We start from the raw sequence: 20,905 nt of genomic DNA, 5'->3' as shown, positions 1-20,905 counted from the left end.
CTGGAAGATATCAAGGGAGATTGACAGCAATACAATCATAGTAGGAGACTTTAATACCCCACTATCAGCATTGGACAAATCCTCTAAACAAAAAATCAGCAAAGAAATATCAATCCTAAATGACTCACTAGACTAAATGGAATTAATTGACATCTTCAGAACATTTCACCCCAAAGCCACAGAATATACATTCTTCTCAAGTGCACATGGGTCATTTTCAAAGATAGACCATATGTTGGGTCATAGGCAAAGTCTCTTCAAATTCAAGAAGATAGAAATCATATCAAGCATCTTCTCAGATCACAGTGGCATAAAACTGGAAAACAACTACAATAAAAATAATGCAAAAAAATCAATCGCATGGAGACTAAATAGCATGCTATTAAACAATGACTGGGTTACCAGAGAGATCAAAAAAGAAATAAAAAACATCATGGCAACAAATGAAAACACAACAATCCAAAATCTATGGGACACAGCGAAAGCAGACTTGAGAGGGTAGTTCATAGCTCTACAAGCCTACTGCAGAAAACAAGAAACAATGTTAATAAACTACCTAACCCTACAACTCAAAGAGTTGGAAAGAGAGCGACAAGAAAATAAGCAGAAGGAAGGGAATAATAAAGATCAGAGTGGAGATAAACGACATTGACACCAAAAAAAAAAAAAAAAAAAACACAAAAAAACAAACAAAACAAAAGATCAACAAAACCAAGAGCTGGTTCTTTGAAAGGATAAACAAGATTGATGAACCTCTAGCCAGGCTCACCAAGAAGCAAAGAGAGAGGACTCAAATAAACAAAATCAGAAATGAAAGAGGTGAAATAACAACAGACCCCACCGAAATACAAAGGATTGTTAAAAAATACTATGAACAACTCTATTCCAACAAACTGGACAACCTGGAGGAAATGGACATATTCCTAGAAAAATACAACCTTCCGAAACGCAATCAGGAATAATCTAAACATTTCAATAGGCCTATAACTATGGAAGAAATTGAAGCAGTCATCAAAAAGCTTCCAGCAAACAAAAGCCCAGGGCCAGACGGCTTCACAGGGGAGTTTTACCAAACATTCAAGGAAGAACTAAAACCTCTCCTCCTCAGAATATTCCAAAAAATTCAAGAGGAAGGAACACTTCCAAGCTCCTTCTATGAAGCCAGCATCACCCTAATACCAAAACCAGATAAAGACAACACAATGAAAGAGAATTACAGGCCAATATCCCTTATGAACATAGATGCCAAAATCCTCATTAAAATTCTAGCAATCGGATCCAGCAGTACATCAGGAAGATCATACACCATTACCAAATAGGATTTATCCCAGGGATGCAAGGATGGTACAATATCTGCAAATCAATAAACATGATACATCACATAAGCAAATTGAGAGAGAAAAATCATATAGTCATATCAAATGATGCAGAAAAAGCATTTGACAAAATCCAACACCCTTTCTTGATAAAAACTCTCAGCAAGGTGGGAATAGATGGATCATACCTCAACATAGTAAAAGCTATATATGATAAACCCACAGCTAACATCATACTAAATGGGCAAAAACTAAAACCATTTCCCCTAAGAACAGGAACAAGACAGGGATGCCCACTCTCTCCACTCCTGTTCAACATAGTATTGGAAGTATTAGCCATTGCAATTAGACAAGAAGAAGAAATAAATGGCATCCAAATTGGAAAAGAAGATGTAAAGCTGTCCTAATTTGCAGATGACATGATATTGTACGTAAAAAACCTGAAAGACTCCATCAGAAAACTAATAGACTTAATAAATGAATTTGGCAATGTAGCAGGATACAAAATTAATGCCAAGAAGTCTCTGGCATTTCTATACACCAATTGTGAACTTACAGAAAGAGAGACTAAAAAAAGCAATCCCATTTACTATCGCACCAAAAAAATTAAGATATCTAGGAATAAACTTAACTAAGGAGGTAAGACCTATACGCGGAAAACTACAGGACACTGATAAAAGAGATAGAGGAAGACGTAAACAGATGGAGGAACATACCATGTTCATGGATTGGTAGAATCAACATCATTAAAATGTCCATACTACCCAAAGCAATCTATAGATTTATTGCACTCCCCATTAAAATACCAAGGGCATATTTCACAGACCTAGAAAGAACTCTCCAAAAAATTCATCTGGAATAAAAAAAGACCCCGAATAGCCACAGCAATCATGATAAAGAAGAACAAAGTAGGTGGGATCTCAATACCAGATTTCAAGCTGTATTACAAAGCCACTGTTCTCAAAACAGCCTGGTACTGGCACAAGAACAGACATATAGACCAATGGAATAGAGAACCCAGATATCGACCCAAACCACTATGCTCAATTAATACTTGACAGAGGAGGCATGAACATACAATGGAGTCAAGTCAGTCTCTTCAATAAATGGTGTTGGGAAAATTGGACAGATACATGCAAAAAAATGAAACGAGACCACCAACTTACACCATACACAAAAATAAACTCAAAATGGATCAAGGACTTAAACATAAGATGGGAAACCATAAAAATACTAGAGGAATCCACAGGCAGAGAAATCGCAGACATATGCCGAAGCAATTTCTTCACCGATACAGCTCCTAGGGAAACTAAAGAGAAAAATAAACAAATGGGACTACATCTACAGGGAACTTATACAACTTAAGGAAGACAAATGATCCAATAAAAAAATGGGCATTGGACCTAAATAGAGTCTTTTCAAAAGAAGACAGAAGGACGGCCAAGAGACATATGAAAACCTACTCAAAGTCACTAATTATCGGAGAGATGCAAATCAAAACGACAATCATCAACAAATCAACAAAAGACAAGTGCTGGCGAGGATGCGGAGAAAAAGGAACCCTTGTGCACTGCTAGTGGGAATGCAGATTGGTGCAGCCACTGTGGAGAACAGTATGGAGTTTCCTCAAAAAACTGAAAATGGGGCCCCCATTTGACCCAGTAATCCCATTTCTAGGAATATATCCCAAGAAACTAGAAACACCACTCAGAAAGGATATATGCACCCCTATGTTCATAGCAGCACAATTCACCATAGCTAAGATTTGGAAACAGCCTAAATGCCCATCAGCAGATGAGTGGATTAGAAAACTATGGTACAGCTACACAATGGAATACTACGCTGCTATAAAAAAGAAGGAATTCTTACCATTTGCAGCAGCGTGGATGGACCTGGAGAGCATTATGTTAAGTGAAATAAGCCAGGCAATGAAAGAAAAATACCACATGATCTCACTCATTTATGGAAAATAAAGAACAGTATAACCCAGCTGTGGGCAAACTACGGCCCACGGGCCGGATCTGGCCCGTTCGGCTGTTCTATCGGGCCCGCAGAGCCGAAAGAGCGGAGGGTTCTCTTGCTCTCCCCTCTGCTCCTTCACCAGCAGCAGTGTTAACATGGCAACGTTGGGAAACACAGCCGCAGCTCCTTATTCTTAGTGGGCGGATTTATATCCGCCCATTCAGTAGAAGGAACAACCTCTCAATCTTCCAGAGGCTCCTTGTAATGCCCACGGACGCGTCTCCTGACATCACCCTGGGAATGCGTAGACACGTTATCGTGGTGATGTAGGGAGACACGCCCCTGGAGAGCACAGTATCAGAGCATTAGCTAAAAAGGAGACAAACAACACTGTTCCCACTGAAGTTGATGTTTTAAAGATCAAAAACCTTTCAACCCAGTCTACATTGCCATCTACATCTACGTCCCGGGCATAATTTGGAAGTTGCACTAAAGAAAATGTTTAATTTACTGTTTACACATTTTGTTCTTTTCTATTTGTTTTAGTTTTAAATTATTTTATTTATATTTAGGTTTAATTTGAAAGGCTTTTGTACCTTTCCTTTGTTAGGCAATTTTATTTTGCCTTTGCCATCTTCAATATAAGGTATGTTATTGTGCTATGATTCCTCCATTTTTTGAAGTTTCAAATTATAATAATTAGTGTTTACATTCTTCTTGTTAAAATGTTTGAAATTAATAAAACTATTGAAATAAAAAAAAAGACCGTACCCTTTTATGTAATGATGTTTACTTTGAATTTATATTAGTTCACACAAAAACTCCATCCATGCTTTTGTTCCGGCCCTCCGGTCCAGTTTAAGAACCCACTGTGGCCCTCGAGTCAAAAAGTTTGCCCACCCCTGGTATAACCTGATGAACAAAAAGATAGATACAGTGGCAGTAAAGCACCAAACAGACTGTCAAATTACAGCGGGAAGGCTGGGGAGTGTTGGGGAGGGGTAGGGGGGGAAAAGATCAACAAAAGGATTGGTATGTATGCATATAAGCACAACCAATGGACACAAGACACTGGGGGTGGGGGTAGGATGAGGGCATTTGAGAGGGGTAGGGGAGGCTGGGGGAAGGTCAATGGGGAAAAATGAGATACATGTACTACTATATGTAATACTTTAAACAATAAAAATATAGAAAAATCACTGCATCTTTTTACTTGCACCATTTTCTTTCATTATTTGTTATGTGCTGTCTCATGAATAATTAATAAAATAAGGATTACCCCTATTTTATTGGTGATGATATTGAGATTGAGAGAAATGACCAGACTTGACCAAGGTCCCTGGCTGGTATATTATAGTTGTGAGAGCTCTAGCTCTCTACCTTTCTGTCAAATGTTCTTCTTTTTTTTTTTTTTTTCAATTACAGTTGATGAGCAATATTATATATTAGTTTCAGGTGTATAGCCCAGTGATTAGACATTATGTAACTTACAAAGTGATCACTCAGTAACTCTAGTACCCATCTCACACCATGCATAGTTATAATATTATTGACTATATTCCCTATGGTATATGTTACATTCTCATGACTATTCTATAAATAGCAATTTACATTCTTTTTGTTGTTGTTGTTAATCTTCACCAGAGAAAATTTTTTTCCATTGACTTTTAGAGAGAGTGGAAAGGAGGGAGGAGAAGGAGGGAAATAGAAACATTGATGTGAGACTCATCATTGACTGCCTTCTGCACGTGCCCCAACCAGCTATGTGTCTTTACTGGGAATCAAACCCACAACCCTTCAGTACGTGGGCCGACACTCTATTTGTACTTCTTAATTCTTTCACCTTTTTCACCCACCCTCTCACCCCCCTTCTCATGTACAACTCTCAAAATGTTTTCTGTATTTATGAGTCTGTTTCTATTCTGCTTGTTCATTCATTTTAATGTTTAGGTTTCACATATAAAAGTAAAATTATATGTCATTTGTCTTTGTCTGACTTATTTCACTTCCCACAATAATCTCATCCATCCATTTTGTTTCAGATGGCAAGATTTTATTCTTATTTATCACTGAGTCATATTCCATTGTGTATATGCACCACTATTTTTTTTAACCATTCTCCTGTTGATAGTCATTTAAGTTGCTTCCATATTTTGGCTATTGTAAATGATGCTGCAATGACCATATGTATGTGTTATTGGAGAATTGTGTGAGGGGAATTTCTCCGTTGCTAGTGGGAGTGGGTGGGGTCTTGGGGCACCACTAGAATAAGAATTTCCAGAGGCCCCCATGGGAGGATAAGATGTGGCAGAAAGTTTTATTTGAGTGAAATTATATCCCTCGGTTTCCAAAGTCCCATTTGCCTTAAACTAGTCCTGGAAAATATGCAGTTGGGAATCAGTCCAGCACAGCATCAGATTAATTCCAGTCCATCAGACCATTGTGTGTGGGGTCCTCATGGCCTTGGGCCATGTTGGTTAATGCAGGGGAGTGTGCCCCCTGCAACAAGAGAGTCAGGAGCGAACAAGGGCCAAGAGAGAGAACTCCACTTATTCAGGAGTTTATGTATTTCATATTTTGTGCCCTTACATTGGCTGTGCCTATTCTGGCCAATGACCTGCTCCCAGGTGTGACTGATAGATAATCACTTTTCCTGTGTCATTCAGACCTTACTGGGCATTCGTCTGTTCATTCTTTATCCAGTCCCTTTTCCCAGGATGTGTGGGGAACAGACTTGGAGCTTGTTAAACTGCAGTTTTCTGGCACAAATGGCATGGCTATATTAACTGGCATTTCCTTTTCTCCTTTACTGTTAATTAATTAATTAATTAATTAATAACTGGGTTGATTATAATGGTACTAGAGGTTCTACAGGATCGGGTCGAAACCAGCTCTCCAACATCCCCCAAGGGGTCCCAGATTTCGAGAGGGTGCAGGCCAGGCTGTGGGACCCCACAGGTGCACAACTGGGGCAGGGGAGGTAGGCAGGAGGTTGGCCAGTCAGAGAAGGGACCACGGGAGGGCTCCAGGGCATGTCTGGCCTGTCTCACTCAGTCCTGAACGGCCAGACCCCAACAGCAAGCTAACCAACTGGTCGGAGCGTCTGCCCCCTGGTGGTCAGTGCATGTCATAGGGAAAAGTTGAGCAGCCTTAGCATATCATTAGCATATTATGCTTTGATTGGTTGAACAGACGACTGGACACTTAGCATATTAGGCTTTTATTATATAGGATTAGGTGTACATGTCTTTTTTCCATTTTAGTGTTTTGGGTTTCTTCAGATAAATACCCAGAAGTGGAATTGCTGGGTTCTTCTTTGTCTTTTGTTGTTATAGCCTTTGACTTGAAGTCTACTTTGTCTGGTATAAGTATTGTTAACCCACTTTTTTCTGTTTGTTCCCATTTTCATAAAATATCCCATCCGTTTATTTTCAGTCTGTGTGTCTTTCAATCTGAAGTAAGTTCTTTGTAGACAGCATATGTAAGAGTCTTGTTTTCTTATCCATTTAGCCACTCTCTGTCTTTTCATTGGAGCACTTAACCCATTTACATTTAAAGTGATTGTTAATAGATATGTCTTTATTGCTATTTTTATTACTCATATTTTTTCCCCCTTTTCCCCTTCTTCTTCTTAAAAAAGACCTTTAACATGTCTTGTACTACTGGTTTGGTGGTGATGAATTTCTTTTGCTTTTTCTTGTTTGGGAAGCTCGTTATCTGTTCTTAAATTCTAAATGATAGCTTTTCTGGGTAGAGTAATCTTGGTTGTAGGTCCTTGATTTTCATAATTTTGAATATTTTATGCCTATCTCCTCTGGCCTGCAAAGTTTCTGTTATTAACTGCCTTTCTCTTGCTTCTTTTAAGATTCTCTCTTTGTCTTTAACCCTTGCCATTTTAATTATCATGTGTCCTGGTGTGGGTCACTTGGGGTTTATCTTGTTTTGGACTTTCTGTCCTTCGTGGACTTAGGTGTCTTTTTCCTTCACTATGTTAGGGAAGTTTTCAGTCATTATTTTTTTCAAGTAGGTTTTCAATCCCTTGCTCTCTCTGTTCTCCTTCTGGTATCCTTATGATTTGGATGTTGTTACGCTTGATGTTATCTCAGAGGTCACTTAAACTATCCACATTTAAAAATTCTTTTTTCTTTTTCTGCACTGATTGGGTGTTTTCTGCTACCTTGTCTTTCAAATCACTGATTTGCACCCTTTGCTTCATCTAATCTGCTATTGGTTCATTCTAATGTATTCTTTTTAAAAATATATATATTTATTGATTTCAGAGAGGAAGGGAGAGGGAGAGAGCTAGACACATCAATGATAAGAGAGAATTGTTGATTGGCTGCCTTCTGCACCCTCCCTAGTGGGATCGAACCCGCAACCCAGGAATGTGCTCTTGACTGGAATCGAACCTGGGACCCTTCAGTCCACAAGCTGACACTCTATCCACTGAGCCAAACCAGCTAGGGCTCCATTAACTTTTGAGATACTTTGTTTTAGGTATGTGTTTTCCATAAAGTATGGAGTTGGTTTTTGCTTGTGAACCAATTTGAAATAAAAAAAAAAAATAGGTAACTTAATTAATCACTTTGACATTTATTGGTGTGACTTTTATATTTGGTCTCAATGTCTTATTATTTTGTTATATTTATAGTTTATTTATGGTCTTGTTTTTTAGTGTGTATGGATATATATGTGTGTGTGTACTTTTTGGTCCTTCAGAAGACTTTTGTTTCTTTTTCTATTGTTCAACTTTATATTAATATCACTTATCATGGCTTTGATCTGCCTTTCCTTATTTAACCTTCTGCTCTTTTATTTTCCATCTCTGAAAGATACCTTTTGACTCCACTTATTAAGTTAAAATCATGTACTTATTTTACTCTTTTTCCATTTTAAAAATGGTTTTATTTTTACTTTTGTGGAAAATATAACCTTTAAAAATGATTTTTTACTTTGTTCCCACTCTTATGTTAGTTCTTGATTCCAGTTCTTGGTTACATATTTTTAAGAAATGGTGCATTTCTTCTAGATCATTGAATTTGGTGGCATATAATCTTTTATAGTATTCTGTATGATCCTTTGTATATCTGTGGAGTCCATAACTTATTTTGTATTTCAGATTTTGTTTATTTATTTTAACTTTTTTCCTTAGTGAGTCTAGCCAGAAATTTGTCAATTTTATTAATCTTTTCAATGAACCAGTTACTTGTTACATTAATATTTTATATTGTCTTTTTGGTCTCTATTGAATTCTGCTCTAATTTTATTATTTCTTTTCTTCTACTTTGGGTTGCTTTTTGTTCATCTTTTTCTAATTTTTTTTAAAGATATAATGTTAGGTTGTTTATTTGTAATTTTTCTTGCTTTTTAAAGATAAACCTGCAATGATATAAACTTCCCTTTTACTACCACTTTTGCTGCACCCCAAAAGTCGTGTTGTCATTCTCAGTTGTGTATGTATCATTTGATCTCACCTTTTTTGTTTTGTTTTCTTAATCCTCACTGGAAGATACTTTTTTCTATTGATTTTAGAGAGTGGAAGGGAGGGAGCAGGGGATGGAGGGGGAGAGAGAGAGAGAGAGAGAGAGAGAGAGAGAGAGAGAGAGAGAGAGAGAGAGACATTGATGTGAGAGAGAAACTTCAATTGGTTGCCACCCGCATGTATCCTGACTAGAGTGGGGATTGAACTTGCAACCCATGTATGTGCCCTTGACCAGGAATTGAACTCATGACTCTTTTTTTTCATATTTTATTTTTTAAAATTTCTTTATTGATTAAGGTATTACATGTGTCCTTATCCCCCCATTACCCCCCCAACCCCCCCTCATGCCCTCACCCCCCTATTGTCTGTGTCCATTGGTTAGGCTTATATGCATGCATACAAGTCCTTTGGTTGATCTCTCCCCCTTACCCCCACCCTCCCCTACCTTCCCTCTGAGGTTTGACGTTCTGATCAATGTTTCTCTGTCTCTGGATCTGTTTTTGTTCATCAGTTTATGTTGTTCATTATATTCCATAAATGAGTGAGATCATGTGATATTTATCTTTCTCTGACTGGTTTATTTCATTTCACATAATGCTCTCCAGTTCCATCCATGCTGTTGCAAATGGTAAGAACTCCTTCTTTTTTACCACAGCGTAGTATTTCATTGTGTAGATGTATCACAGTTTTTTAATCCACTCATCTGCTGATGGGCACTTAGGCTGTTTCCAAATCTTACCTATGGTGAATTGTGCTGCTATGAACATAGGGGTGTGAACTCATGACTCTTAGGTTTCAGGACTGACACTCTAACCACCAAGCCACATTGGCTAGGGCTGATCTCTCCTTCTATTCTTTCTTTGACCCAATCATTCTTCAGTAGCATGTTGTTTAATCTTCACATATTTGTGGGTTTTTCCACTTTTTTCCCAGATGATTTTTAATTTCAAGGTATTGTGATCAGGAACATGCTTGGTATGATTTCCATCCTTTTAAATTTGATGAGGTTACTTTTTGTGTTGCAGAATACTGTACATCCTTAAGACTGTTCCATTTGTACTGGAAAAGAATGTATAATCTGGTGTGCGGGGATGAAAGGCTCTGTATATGCCGATTATATTTATTTGCTCTAATGGGTCATTTAAGACCAATATTTCCTTATTGATTTTTGTTTGGATGCTACTGGTATATCCATAACTGTCATTGGGATATTTGGGTGCCCTACTGTCATTGTGTTTTTGTCAGTTTCTTCCTTTAGTTCTGTTAGTGGTTGCTCACTGAGTCTACCCCTTGAGTGTCACTCAGGGATGTGTAAACTTGTAATCTGTTATGGTCTGAAGCTGTTCACAGTGTGCACTGGCTCTAGGGCCTCCAGGGAGGTCCAAAGTCAGCCACTGCCTGAGGCCACCCGACAGGTGCTACAGAGAGATTTGCAGATGCTTGCTATTCGTATTGGGTTTGGAAGTGCCAGGCAGGACCCTGTTGTGAAGCAAGGCAGGCAGGTGCTAGTGCTGGGTTTTGGGCCTTTTATTGATGGGTTTAGGGCATGCTGACCCAGCTGCAGCTTGTTTCAGCAAAGTGAAGCCTGCGCCAGGACAGGCCATTCATATGGAAAAGCTGCTGCAAACGGCTTGGTTGGGACTGCAAATTAGATGTGGCGGTGAGCCACGCCAGCACAGCCAAGGGTTCATCAAGCCTGAGGGAGGGCCGGCGAAAGATGAAGAAAAGACAGACAAAGAGAATAAGCTGGGTCTAGGTCAGGGGTGGGCAAACTTTTTGACTCGAGGGCCACAATGGGTACTTAAACTGGACCGGAGGGCCAGAACAAAAGCATGGATGGAGTGTTTGTGTGAACTAATATAAATTCAAAGTAAAGGAGCGGAGGGGAGAGCAAGAGAACCCTCCGCTCTTTTGGCTCCACGGGCCGGATAGAACAGCCGAACGGGCCGGATCCGGCCCGTGGGCCGTAGTTTGCCCACGGCTGGTCTAGGTGGATCTTCTGTGCCTGGCTGAGACCACAGAACAGATCCAGACTGCAAGCTGAGGCTTTATTTTATAGTCAGAGGTAAACAAGGTAGTAGTCACCATAGTTACAATGTTCTTGTGAGTTTCACCTTATTTTGGCTGCACTTGCTGCACCTCCCACAGCCCATTAGCTGCCCAGGAAGGAGGGAGTGTCATAAGGTCAAGCTTAATTATGCTAAGAGGGCTGTGCCCTCTAAGCTGGGACTTGTTTGCGGCTTTGCCAGCAGGTCAGTCCGAGGCTTAACCCTATCCGCTCCCTACAGGGCGGGGTCTCAGGGAATCACCAGGGTGGAGCAAAAGTATGAGCCTAGCTGATGAAGACTCATATATGGCTGCTGGTCAGCCCTGCGACAGGGAGGTCCCAGCACAGGAACAATGACCCCTGTGAGCACCCTCGTCTGGGAGAAAGCTGTCCCTGAGTTCCTGCCCTGATACCAGATAATCCATTTCCTCCCCGTATGTGTCTGGGTCCCCCAAAGCTGCCTTGTGCTGGAGCTCAGAGGGATCAAGTCCAAGTAAGTTTGTGCGCAGCCCTTTAAGAGAAACACCTGGGTCTCCAGCAGCCTCCATGTCACTCAGCCACAATCCCCACTGGTTTTTACAGCTCAAAGTTATGGGGACTTCTCTTTCCAGCTCTGGAATCCTGGGTTGGGGGTCTAGTGTGGGGCTGAGACCCCTTGCTCCTCATGGGCAGCCTCCACAGCGAAGATATCCCTCCAAATTAAGAAAGTGTGTGCCAGACCAGCCCGTTCCATGCCTCTGCCCTCCTACCAGTCTCCCTGTGCTCTCTTCTTTACTTCTCGAGTTGTAGGACTTCCATTCAGCCAGCTTTCAGTCTGTTCTGAATGATGGTGGTTCTGTATTTTAGTTGTAATTTTGATGTGGTTGTGGGAGGTGGCGAGTACGGGCCTTTACCTACGCTGCCATCTTGGTTCTCCCGTTTATTGATTTTAGAGAGAGAAAAAAAACATCAGCGTGAGAAACATGGCCTGGTTTCCTCTCGACACGCCTTGATGGGGGGATCGAAACCACAACCTTTTGGTGGACCAGATGATGCTCCAACCAACTGAGCTGCCCAGCTAGGGCCAAAAGTGAGGATTTTGTGTGGCAAAGTAAATTACTGATTTCAGTACACCCTCTTCTCTCTGCATAGTGAAATGCAGTTTTTTAAACCAATGGCACTGTTTATTGAAAGGTGGGGTTGGTGTGTTTACGATTTTGTGATGCCCTTTTGTGTGTATAGGATTCTTTCTGTCGCTTTCCTGCTGCCTTCTTTACCTTCACTGTCAAGTGCTAAATGGGTGCCTTTTCCTTTCTGCTCACCCCTTCTTGCTACAGAAGTGCCTTCTTGAAGCTATCTCCTCAGGTCTTGAGCGTTTTAAGTCACTTTCTTTTTATTTCCTAGTAGCCTGTGTTTTAGTATCCTAGATATTACACCTGCTGCTTTCAACATTTTTCATAATGAAGTGGGATTTTCTCTTTTTGGGTTTATTTTGTATTTGTTCCAGTAGCCCTAGTTTATCCACACCTGATTTCTCTCCATTTCCTTCCCCCTCCTTTCTCCTCCCTCTCTCCCCTCCTTCCCTCCTTTCTTTCTTCTGTTCTGTCTTGTTCCACACTCTCACCATAGACATAGGCTTTGTAGATGAGTTTCCTGGATTTGAGTATTTTCCTACTTACAGGTAATTTTAAGTTAATTTTGTCTGTCTTTTAGTTTTGATGAAGGTATGGTTTATGGGTGATTTTATTTGCTTATGTTGTTGATCTGTATACTTTTTTGGAGAATTCATGGGGAAATTCAGATTTAAGCAAGCACCATTGATCTCTACAGCCCTGAAGTCAACACCTGTATTTATTTATTTATTTATTCCTCACCCGAGGACATGCTTATTGATTTTACAGAGAGGAGAAGAGGCAAAGAGAGAGAGAGAGAAACATCGATATGAGAAACATCAATCTGTTGCCTTCCCATGTGCAACCTAAGTATGTGCCCTCCTGACCAGAAATCGAACCCACAACCTTTTGGTGTATGATACCATATTCCAACCAATTGAGCCACACCAGCCAGGCCACCTTCATTTTTGAAGAATATTTGTATTTGGCTGAGTATAGAATTGCAAATTTGCAAGACAATGGCCCTAGGATAAAAGTAGCTATAGGAGCCAGCATATCTTTCCAACATTCTTTTTTCTTGGGATTTTTAGCTCCTTACTTCTTGCCTCAAATGGTATCCACTGAATTATCTAGCCTTTCTTATATTTCTAGGATGGAAGTATTGGTATGTCATCAGGTATTCCACTCCATCCCGATACTCATATCATCTTTAATTTTCAACTTTATCCATAACATTGTGAATTGTTATGATACTTTTATTAAAATCTAAAACCTACTGTATCAGGGACTCATAGACACTCCAGGTTGAATGGTTTGCTAGGAAGACTCATAAGACTAGCATATAGTTGTATTCATGGCTAAGATTTATTACAGGGAAAGGGTACAAAGCAAAACCGGCAAAGGGAAAAGGGAAACCAGGCACAAGCTTTCCAGATCCTTTCCTGGTAGAGTCTCATAGGATGCACTTAATTCCTCTATCAGTCAGTTTTGTCAGCACATGTAGAATGTTGTCTACTAGGGAGGCACATTAGAGACTCTGTGCTCAGGTGTTTTATTAGAGGCTGTTTATGTAGATACCCTCTGCCTAGCAAGTTCCAAAATTACACACTCCCAGAAGAAAAGCTGGTGTTTGGCATAAACCATATTGTTTGCACAAACTGGTTAAGCACAATGAGCCACTCTTATCATTCAGGATGGTGGGAACCCTCTTCAATACAAGTTCCCAGAACCAGCCAAGGACCAGCATTGCAAGCAGGGCTTTTCAAGGATAGCAGTTTAGTTCTGTTAACTCTTTTCTGCAATACCTACCTTGCCAACCACTTACTCATCTTACTAGTAAAAGTTGTTTGGGATCTAAAATAGGTCAGCAATGTTATTTAATATAATAAAAGGCTAATATGCAAATCGACCAAATGGTGGAATGATGGGTCGCTATGACATGCACTGACCACCAGGGGGCAGATGCTCAATGCAGGAGCTGCCCCTTGGTGGTCAGTGCTCTCCCACAGGGGGAGCACCACTCAGCCAGAAGCCCTGAGCCAGGCTCACAGCTGGCAAGCGCAGCAGCGGTGGTGGGAGCCTCTCCCGCTTCTGCGGCAGTGCTAAAGATGAGCGGGGGAACAGGCCTAAGCCGTCAGTCGGTCATCCCCCAAGGGCTCCCGGACTGTGAGAGGGTGCAGGCCGGGCTGAGGCCCCCTGAGTGCACAATTTTGTGCACTGGGCCTCAAGTATCTAATATAATCAATGATGTTTCTTTATAGCAAAAGTCTGATAATTAGAAGTGAGAAAATAAAATTATTTTCAGAAAATTATACTTAATGAAGATAGCAAAATTCTTTTCTACCATAAGCTTAATATTTTAATATTTCAAATTAAGGTAATCAAAATGCCAATGTGTTACAGCAAATCACATTTCCTTCCTTCATTAATTCCTATTAATGGGCACATGAAATGAATTATATAAATGGATAATATAATGAATTCATGTAAAGGAATTATATATTCACTCTTTTCTTTTAGCCTAAGAAAGCTGTCAAGGTAAAACCTCGCCCACCTATAGCTCCTCGATCTTCTAGTAGTTCCACGGCAGCCACTCGGCACAGATTGTTACGAGTTCTCCCCCACATTGGGCAGTCTTGTTTACCTTCTCCTGGGAATGCCTGTCTGCCTGAAACATCCAGCAATGCAATTTCAAGTTTGACAGCCCTGCCTCCTGCTGATAGACCCATATCATCTATAACTGGTGATTTCCTGAAGGAAGATGCTAACTGGGAGAGTAACACACTGCCTCATTCCAATGGTAGCACCAAACTGTCAGCTCAGATAACCCATGTGGAGTTGGAAAATGACCAAGAGTTTGCTGATTCTGTGCTCCATCTTGGACCATCCCTGCCGAGGCGGACAAAGCACTTTTCAGGAAATTTGTCACCTAATAATGAGGATGACACTGTTTTATTTCCAGCTTCTGAAGAGTGTGTAACTGAAAAATCACTTCTACCTGAAGTGGGTTCGTTTTCTTTGTTTTCAGAAGGAAATATTGATGAACAGAGCAATGGCTTAGAAGGTACACGGAAGGTAAATCCTGACAAAGGGTTGAAAGCTACAGAGCAGCATCTTAAACATGTTGCAAGAATGTTGAGTGGTGAATCAGTAGAGACTACAGTTCTCAACAACGGTGAATTAAGTCCTCACAAGAGCAGACTCTTGTCACCTCTTCACTGTTCTACACCAATGTCACTCCATCATTCTCTGGTGAAGCCACAGAGACAGTCGAAAAGTTTTGAGTCTCGGAATCTCCAGTCTTCTGCTTCACAAAATGTGCTCCGGTCATTGGATGTTCGAAATATAACTGACTCTTCTTTCTCTAGGACTACTCGCTTTCGAGCTGTGAAAGTTGATTCACCTGGGAAAAGATCTGATATTATTTCTAAAGTTGAGGCTCGGGATATCACAGAAATGGCTAACAAGGCTTCCAAAGAGCCTGTCGGTTGTGTAAATAATATAGGTTTTCTTGCTTCGCTGGCCCGGAGCACAAGCAGAGACGGGTTACAGAGCACGCGTCGGGTAGGTAGGCTTCGGACCTCTGGAATTGGGCTGTCTACAAACCTCCAGCATTTTCAGGAAGAATGCATTAGGAAAAGTTCTCCCCAGTTAGAATCTACAGATTTTTATCTAGTAAGTATATGCTTTTCAATATGTTCTAGTAGTTGTCCTTGTAATGATTCAACATATTTAAAGTTTATTTTTTGTTTACATAAATAAGGAGGCCTAAGGTTGACTTCTTTTAATAGTTTACTTATCTACTTCATAGAAAATCTTTTTGATAGGTGATTTTAAAATAATTTTTTAGTCCTAAATTGCAAACTGTAATTTTAAAGTAATTTTGTGTAGACAACTTATTACAGTAGTTCCCTACCCTTCCCCCCCCCCCCCCAAGGTGTGGGGGATATATTTCAATACCTGCAGTGGATATCTGAAACCGTAATAATACCAAACTCTATATATACTATGTTTTTCCTATACATACATATTTGTGATAAAGTTTAATTTATAAATTAGGCACAGTAAGATATTAACAATGACTAATAAAATAGAATAATTATAACAATATACTGTAATAAAAGTTATGTGAACATGATTTTTCTCTCTCTTAAAATATTTTATTGTATCGGGCTCACCCTTCTTCTTCTTGTGATAATGTGAGATGATATAATGCCCACATGAGATCAACTAAGTTTGGATATTCTGGACAAAACGATGATTCACATCCTGGGCAGGATAGAGTGAGATTTCTGCTACTCATGCAATTTAAAATTTATGAATTGTTTATTTCTGGAATTTTCCATTTAATATTTTCAGGCTAAATATGGGTTAACTTTAGGTAACTGAAACTGGCAAGCAAAACCATGGAGGGGGGGAATACTGTATTTTTAAATGCTGTTTTTATTAATTTTTCCCCAAATGAGAACTTTTATTTGAGCCATTAAATTGTAGTCTTTTAAACATAAGTAATAAGTACAATATTGCTGGATGTGAGAATCAGGTTCCAAGTTAATTTAATTAAAATTCGGTTAGATAATTTTAAATGAAAGTCCAACAGCATTTTTGTAGTAAAGTACAAGTATTCCATGCTTGGTGATCTTTAATTCTGTTCTCCATTAATTCACACCATGGATGTTTTCTGTTTTAATTGTAGTCTGCCCGTGGAATTGGAATGAATGGAAATAATGCAACAGCAGGTAAAAGAGTAGGTAAGCTATAGATAATTTTAAAAATAATGTAAGACTAATAATCATATCATTATGCATTTTGTTGAATTTCAAAAAATGCAAAGAACCTTCTCTGTAGTATGTGCAGAGTAAACTCTTCCCAAACTTCGTTCCACTTAAGAAAAAGACTATGAGAACTGACTGTAGGACGTATTTGACATATAAAACTAAAATGAAATTTAGATGTCTGCTGCCTGGGAAGGAATATGGTCTATGTGAAAAGAAAAGATGAGTGAAGAATTAACATGTAGTTCCCAATGCTCCCAGGCACTGGTCACTTTAGAGCCAAGCTGGGCTGCTGGGTGGGTTTTGACAAAGTTCCCTAGAAAGTCATTTCTTAACGTTATCATGATCCAATATCAAGGTTGGTATAAGAGTTTCTTTTGATGAACTGGATAAAAGAAAAGGACCATTTCTAGGACCAGCCCTTTCCAAGGAATAGTAGCAGACCTGACTATAGCATTAGCACCCCATTGTACCAGTAACACCTTAAAGGCTCACCAAAAAGTCCTCTTTCCAAGGCAGCTGTTACTGTCATCATCTTTTGTGTTTTAATACTCAGACTAGGGATAGGAAACTCATTACAAAGATATACCACCCTTATAGCCCCAAGGTTCCAAAGGATATTTTGTATATTATAGTTGTTATGTAAGTTTTATGTCTTTTTTTTTCTTTTTGTTAATCCCACCTGAGGATATTTTTTCCATTAATATTTTAGAGAGAGTGGAAGGGAGGGGGGGAGAGAGAGAGAGAGAGAGAGAGAGAGAGAGAGAGAGAGAGAGAGAGAGAAAGAAAGAGAGAAAGAGATTGGTTGCCTCCTGAAGATGCTTTGACTGGGGCCGGGGATTAAACCTGCAACCCAAGTACTCACCCTTGATTGAGCCCTTGACCAGGAATTGAACCCGACACCCTCTGGTGCCTGGGCCAATTCTCCACCACTGTGCAACACTGGCCAAAGAGAGTTTTATGTCTTTAAAGAGATCCTTAGGGTTTCTTTTTCACTATATAAAACCCAAGGTCCTAAAGTCTTATATCCACTTCTTTTTTTAGAATTTTTTATTGTGGTAAAGTGCACATGACAAAATTTACTGTTTTAGTCATTTTAAATGTCTAATTCAGTGGCGGTAAGTACATTCACATTGTTGGGCAACCCTTGCCACCATCTACCTCAAGAACTCTTTTTATCTTGAAAAGCTGAAACACTGAACTCATTAAATACTACCTTATTTACCCCTTTCCCGAGCCCCTGGAAACCACCATTCTATTTTCTGTTTCTATAATTTTAACTACCCTACCTACTGCATATAAGTGAAATCATACAGTGGTAGTTATTTTGTATCTGGCTTACTTCACTTAGCATAATGTCAAGGTTCATCCATGTCGTAGCATGTGTCAGAATCTTCATACTTTTTAAGGCTAAATAATATTCCCTTTTATATACATAAAACATTTTGCTTATCTGTGCATCTGTGGGTGGACACTTGTGTTGAGTTCACATTTTAGCTATTATGAATAATGCTGCTATGAACATGGGTATACAGATATCCTTTTGAGACCCTGCTTTCAATTCTTTTGAGCATATACGTAGAAGTGGAATTGCTGGATCTTATGATAATTCTATATTTAATTTTTTGAGGAACTGCCATACTGTTTTCTTTCTTTTTTATAAACACTTTTCTTATTTTTAAATTACAGTTAACATACAAGTTATTCAGGTGTACAACATAGTGATTAGACATTTATGTAGTTTACAAAGTGACCACCCGATAAATCTAGTACCCATTTTACACCATAAATAATTATTACAATATTATTGATCATATTCCCTATTCTATAGTTATAATATGACTATTTTGTAACTACCAATTTGTACTTCTTTTATTTATTTTATTTTTTAATATATATTTTTATTGATTTCGGAGAGAAGGGGAGAGGGAGAGATAAATAGAAACATCAGTGATGAGAGGGAATCATGGATTGGCTGCCTCCTACATGCCCTCTACTGGGAATTGAGCCTGCAACCTGGGTATGTGTTCTTGACCAGAATCAAACCTGGGACCCTTCAGTCTTCAGGCTGACACCCTATCCATTGAGCCAAACTGGCTAGGGCTGTACTTCTTTTAAATCATTTTTAAAATTAAAATAATTTTAATAACAGTTTACATTCAATATTATTCTATATTAGTTTCAGGTATACAGCATAGTGCCTAGATAATCATATACTTTACGAAGTGGTTGCCCTGATATTTCAAGTATCTATTTGGCCCCATACAGATACCAAATGGTATTATTGACTCTGCTGTAATTTACAACCCTGTGACTGTTCTATAACTACCAATTTCTACTTCTTTTTTTCTTAATCCTCACCCGAGAACATCATATTGATTTTAGAGAGAGGATAAGGGGGAGAGAAAGAGAGAAAGAAACATGGACTGATTGCCTCCCATACATGACCCAAATGGGATCAAACTCACAATGGGAATTAAATCCACAACCTTTCAGTGTACGGGATTATGCTCCAACCAACTGAGCCACACTAGCAAGGGCCCAATTTGTACTTCTTAATCTCTTCATCTTTTTATTCAACTATCCCAATCCCACTATCCTCTTGGCAACCATTACTCTGTTCTCTGTATCTATGAGTCTGTTTCTATTTTGTTTGTTCGTTTATTTTGTTCTTTAGATTCCACTATAAATGAAGTCCTACAGTATGATTTTTAATTTTAGTTTTTAATCCCTTCACCTTCTTTTATCCATATCCAAACTCCCTCCCCTATGACAGCTGTCAATCTGTTCCATGTATCCATGCCTCTGTTTCTGTTTTTTTTGTCAGCTTATTTTGTTCATTAGATTCCATGTATGAGTGAGATCATATGGTATTTGTCCTTTTCTGACTGGCTTATTTTACTTAGCAAAATAATCTCTAGGTCCATCTATGCTGTTGCAAAAGATAAGATTCCTTTTTTTCCATGGCCAAGTAGTATTCCATTATGTAAATATTACACAGCTTTTTTATCTGCTCATCTACTGATGGGCACTTGGGCTGCTTCCAGATCCTAGTTATCCTATGTAATAAAAGGCTAATATGCAAATTGTTCCCATGGGAGTTCAACTGACTGGGAGTTCAACCGACCGGGAGTTTAAACACTTGCTATGATGTGCGCTGACCACCAGGGGGTGGCGCGGAACGGAGGAAGGCCCCAACCAGCAGCCAGGGGAAGGAAGGCCCCGATCGACCTTGATCGCCAGCCAGGCCTAGGGATCCTACACATGCATGAATTTTGTGCACCGGGCCTCTAGTTGTAAATAATGCTGCTGTGAACATAGGGGTGCATATATTCTTCCTGATTGGTGTTTCAGGCTTCTTAGGATATATTTATAGAAGTGGGGGTCACTGGGTCAAATGGCAGTTCCATTTTTAATTTTTCTTTTTTTTTGAGGAAACTCCACACTGTTTTCCATAGTGGTTATACCAGTCTGCATTCCACCAGCAGTGCATTAGGGTTCTCCTTTATCCACATCCTCGCCAACACTTGTTGTTTGTTGATTTATTGATGGTAGCCATTCTGACAGGTGTGAGGTGGTATCTCATTGTCATTTTAATTTGCATCTCTCTGATAATTAGTGATGTTGAGCATTTTTTCATATGTCTCTTGGCCATTTGTATATCCTCTTTGGAGAAGTGTCTATTCAGGTCCTCTGCCCAGTTTTTAATTGGATTGTTTTTTGAGTGCTAAGCTGTCTGAATTCTTTATAAGTTTTGGTATTAGCCCTAGCCGGTTTGGCTCGGTGGACAGAGTGTCGGACTTCAGACTGAAGGGTCCTGGGTTTGATTCTGGTCAAGGGTACATGCCTGGTTGAGGGTAAAATCCCCTGTAAGGGGTGTGCAGGAGGCAGCTGAAAAATGATTCTCTCATCATTGATGTTTCTATCTCTCCCTCTCCCTTCCTATCTGAAATCAATAAAAATTATATTAAAAAAACAAACAAACTCAATATTAGGAAAAAAATAATAAATTTTGGATATTAACCTCTATAAGATGTATCATTGGTGAGTATGTTCTACCATTCAGTGGGCTGTCTTTTTAATTTGTTGTTGGTTCCATTTGCTATGCAAAACTTTTAGTTTGATGTAGTCCCATTTATTTTTTTCTTTTGTTTCCCCTTGCCTGGGAAAATATACCAGAAAAAAATATTGCTAAGACAAATGTCTGAGATTATACTGCAGTGTTTTCTTCT

General features: G+C 39.3%; 1 protein-coding gene across 4 annotated transcripts in view; it reads left to right on the top strand.

The window, feature by feature from the left end:
• ZFAND4 (zinc finger AN1-type containing 4) overlaps positions 1-20,905 on the top strand; it is a 123,778-nt gene that overhangs the window by 72,473 nt on the left and 30,400 nt on the right. For all 4 annotated transcript variants that reach the window (XM_080640886.1, XM_080640885.1, XM_080640884.1 and 1 more), the window contains 2 exons: positions 14,419-15,573; positions 16,595-16,649. In XM_080640886.1, coding sequence (XP_080497012.1) covers positions 14,419-15,573; positions 16,595-16,649 — 1,210 coding nt within the window. The remainder of the gene's footprint in view (positions 1-14,418; positions 15,574-16,594; positions 16,650-20,905) is intronic.

This window comes from Plecotus auritus (genome assembly GCF_963455305.1).
Source record: "Plecotus auritus genome assembly, chromosome: 9".
In the NCBI taxonomy this organism is placed as follows: domain Eukaryota; kingdom Metazoa; phylum Chordata; class Mammalia; order Chiroptera; family Vespertilionidae; genus Plecotus; species Plecotus auritus.
This window is presented reverse-complemented; position numbering and strand designations above follow the sequence as displayed.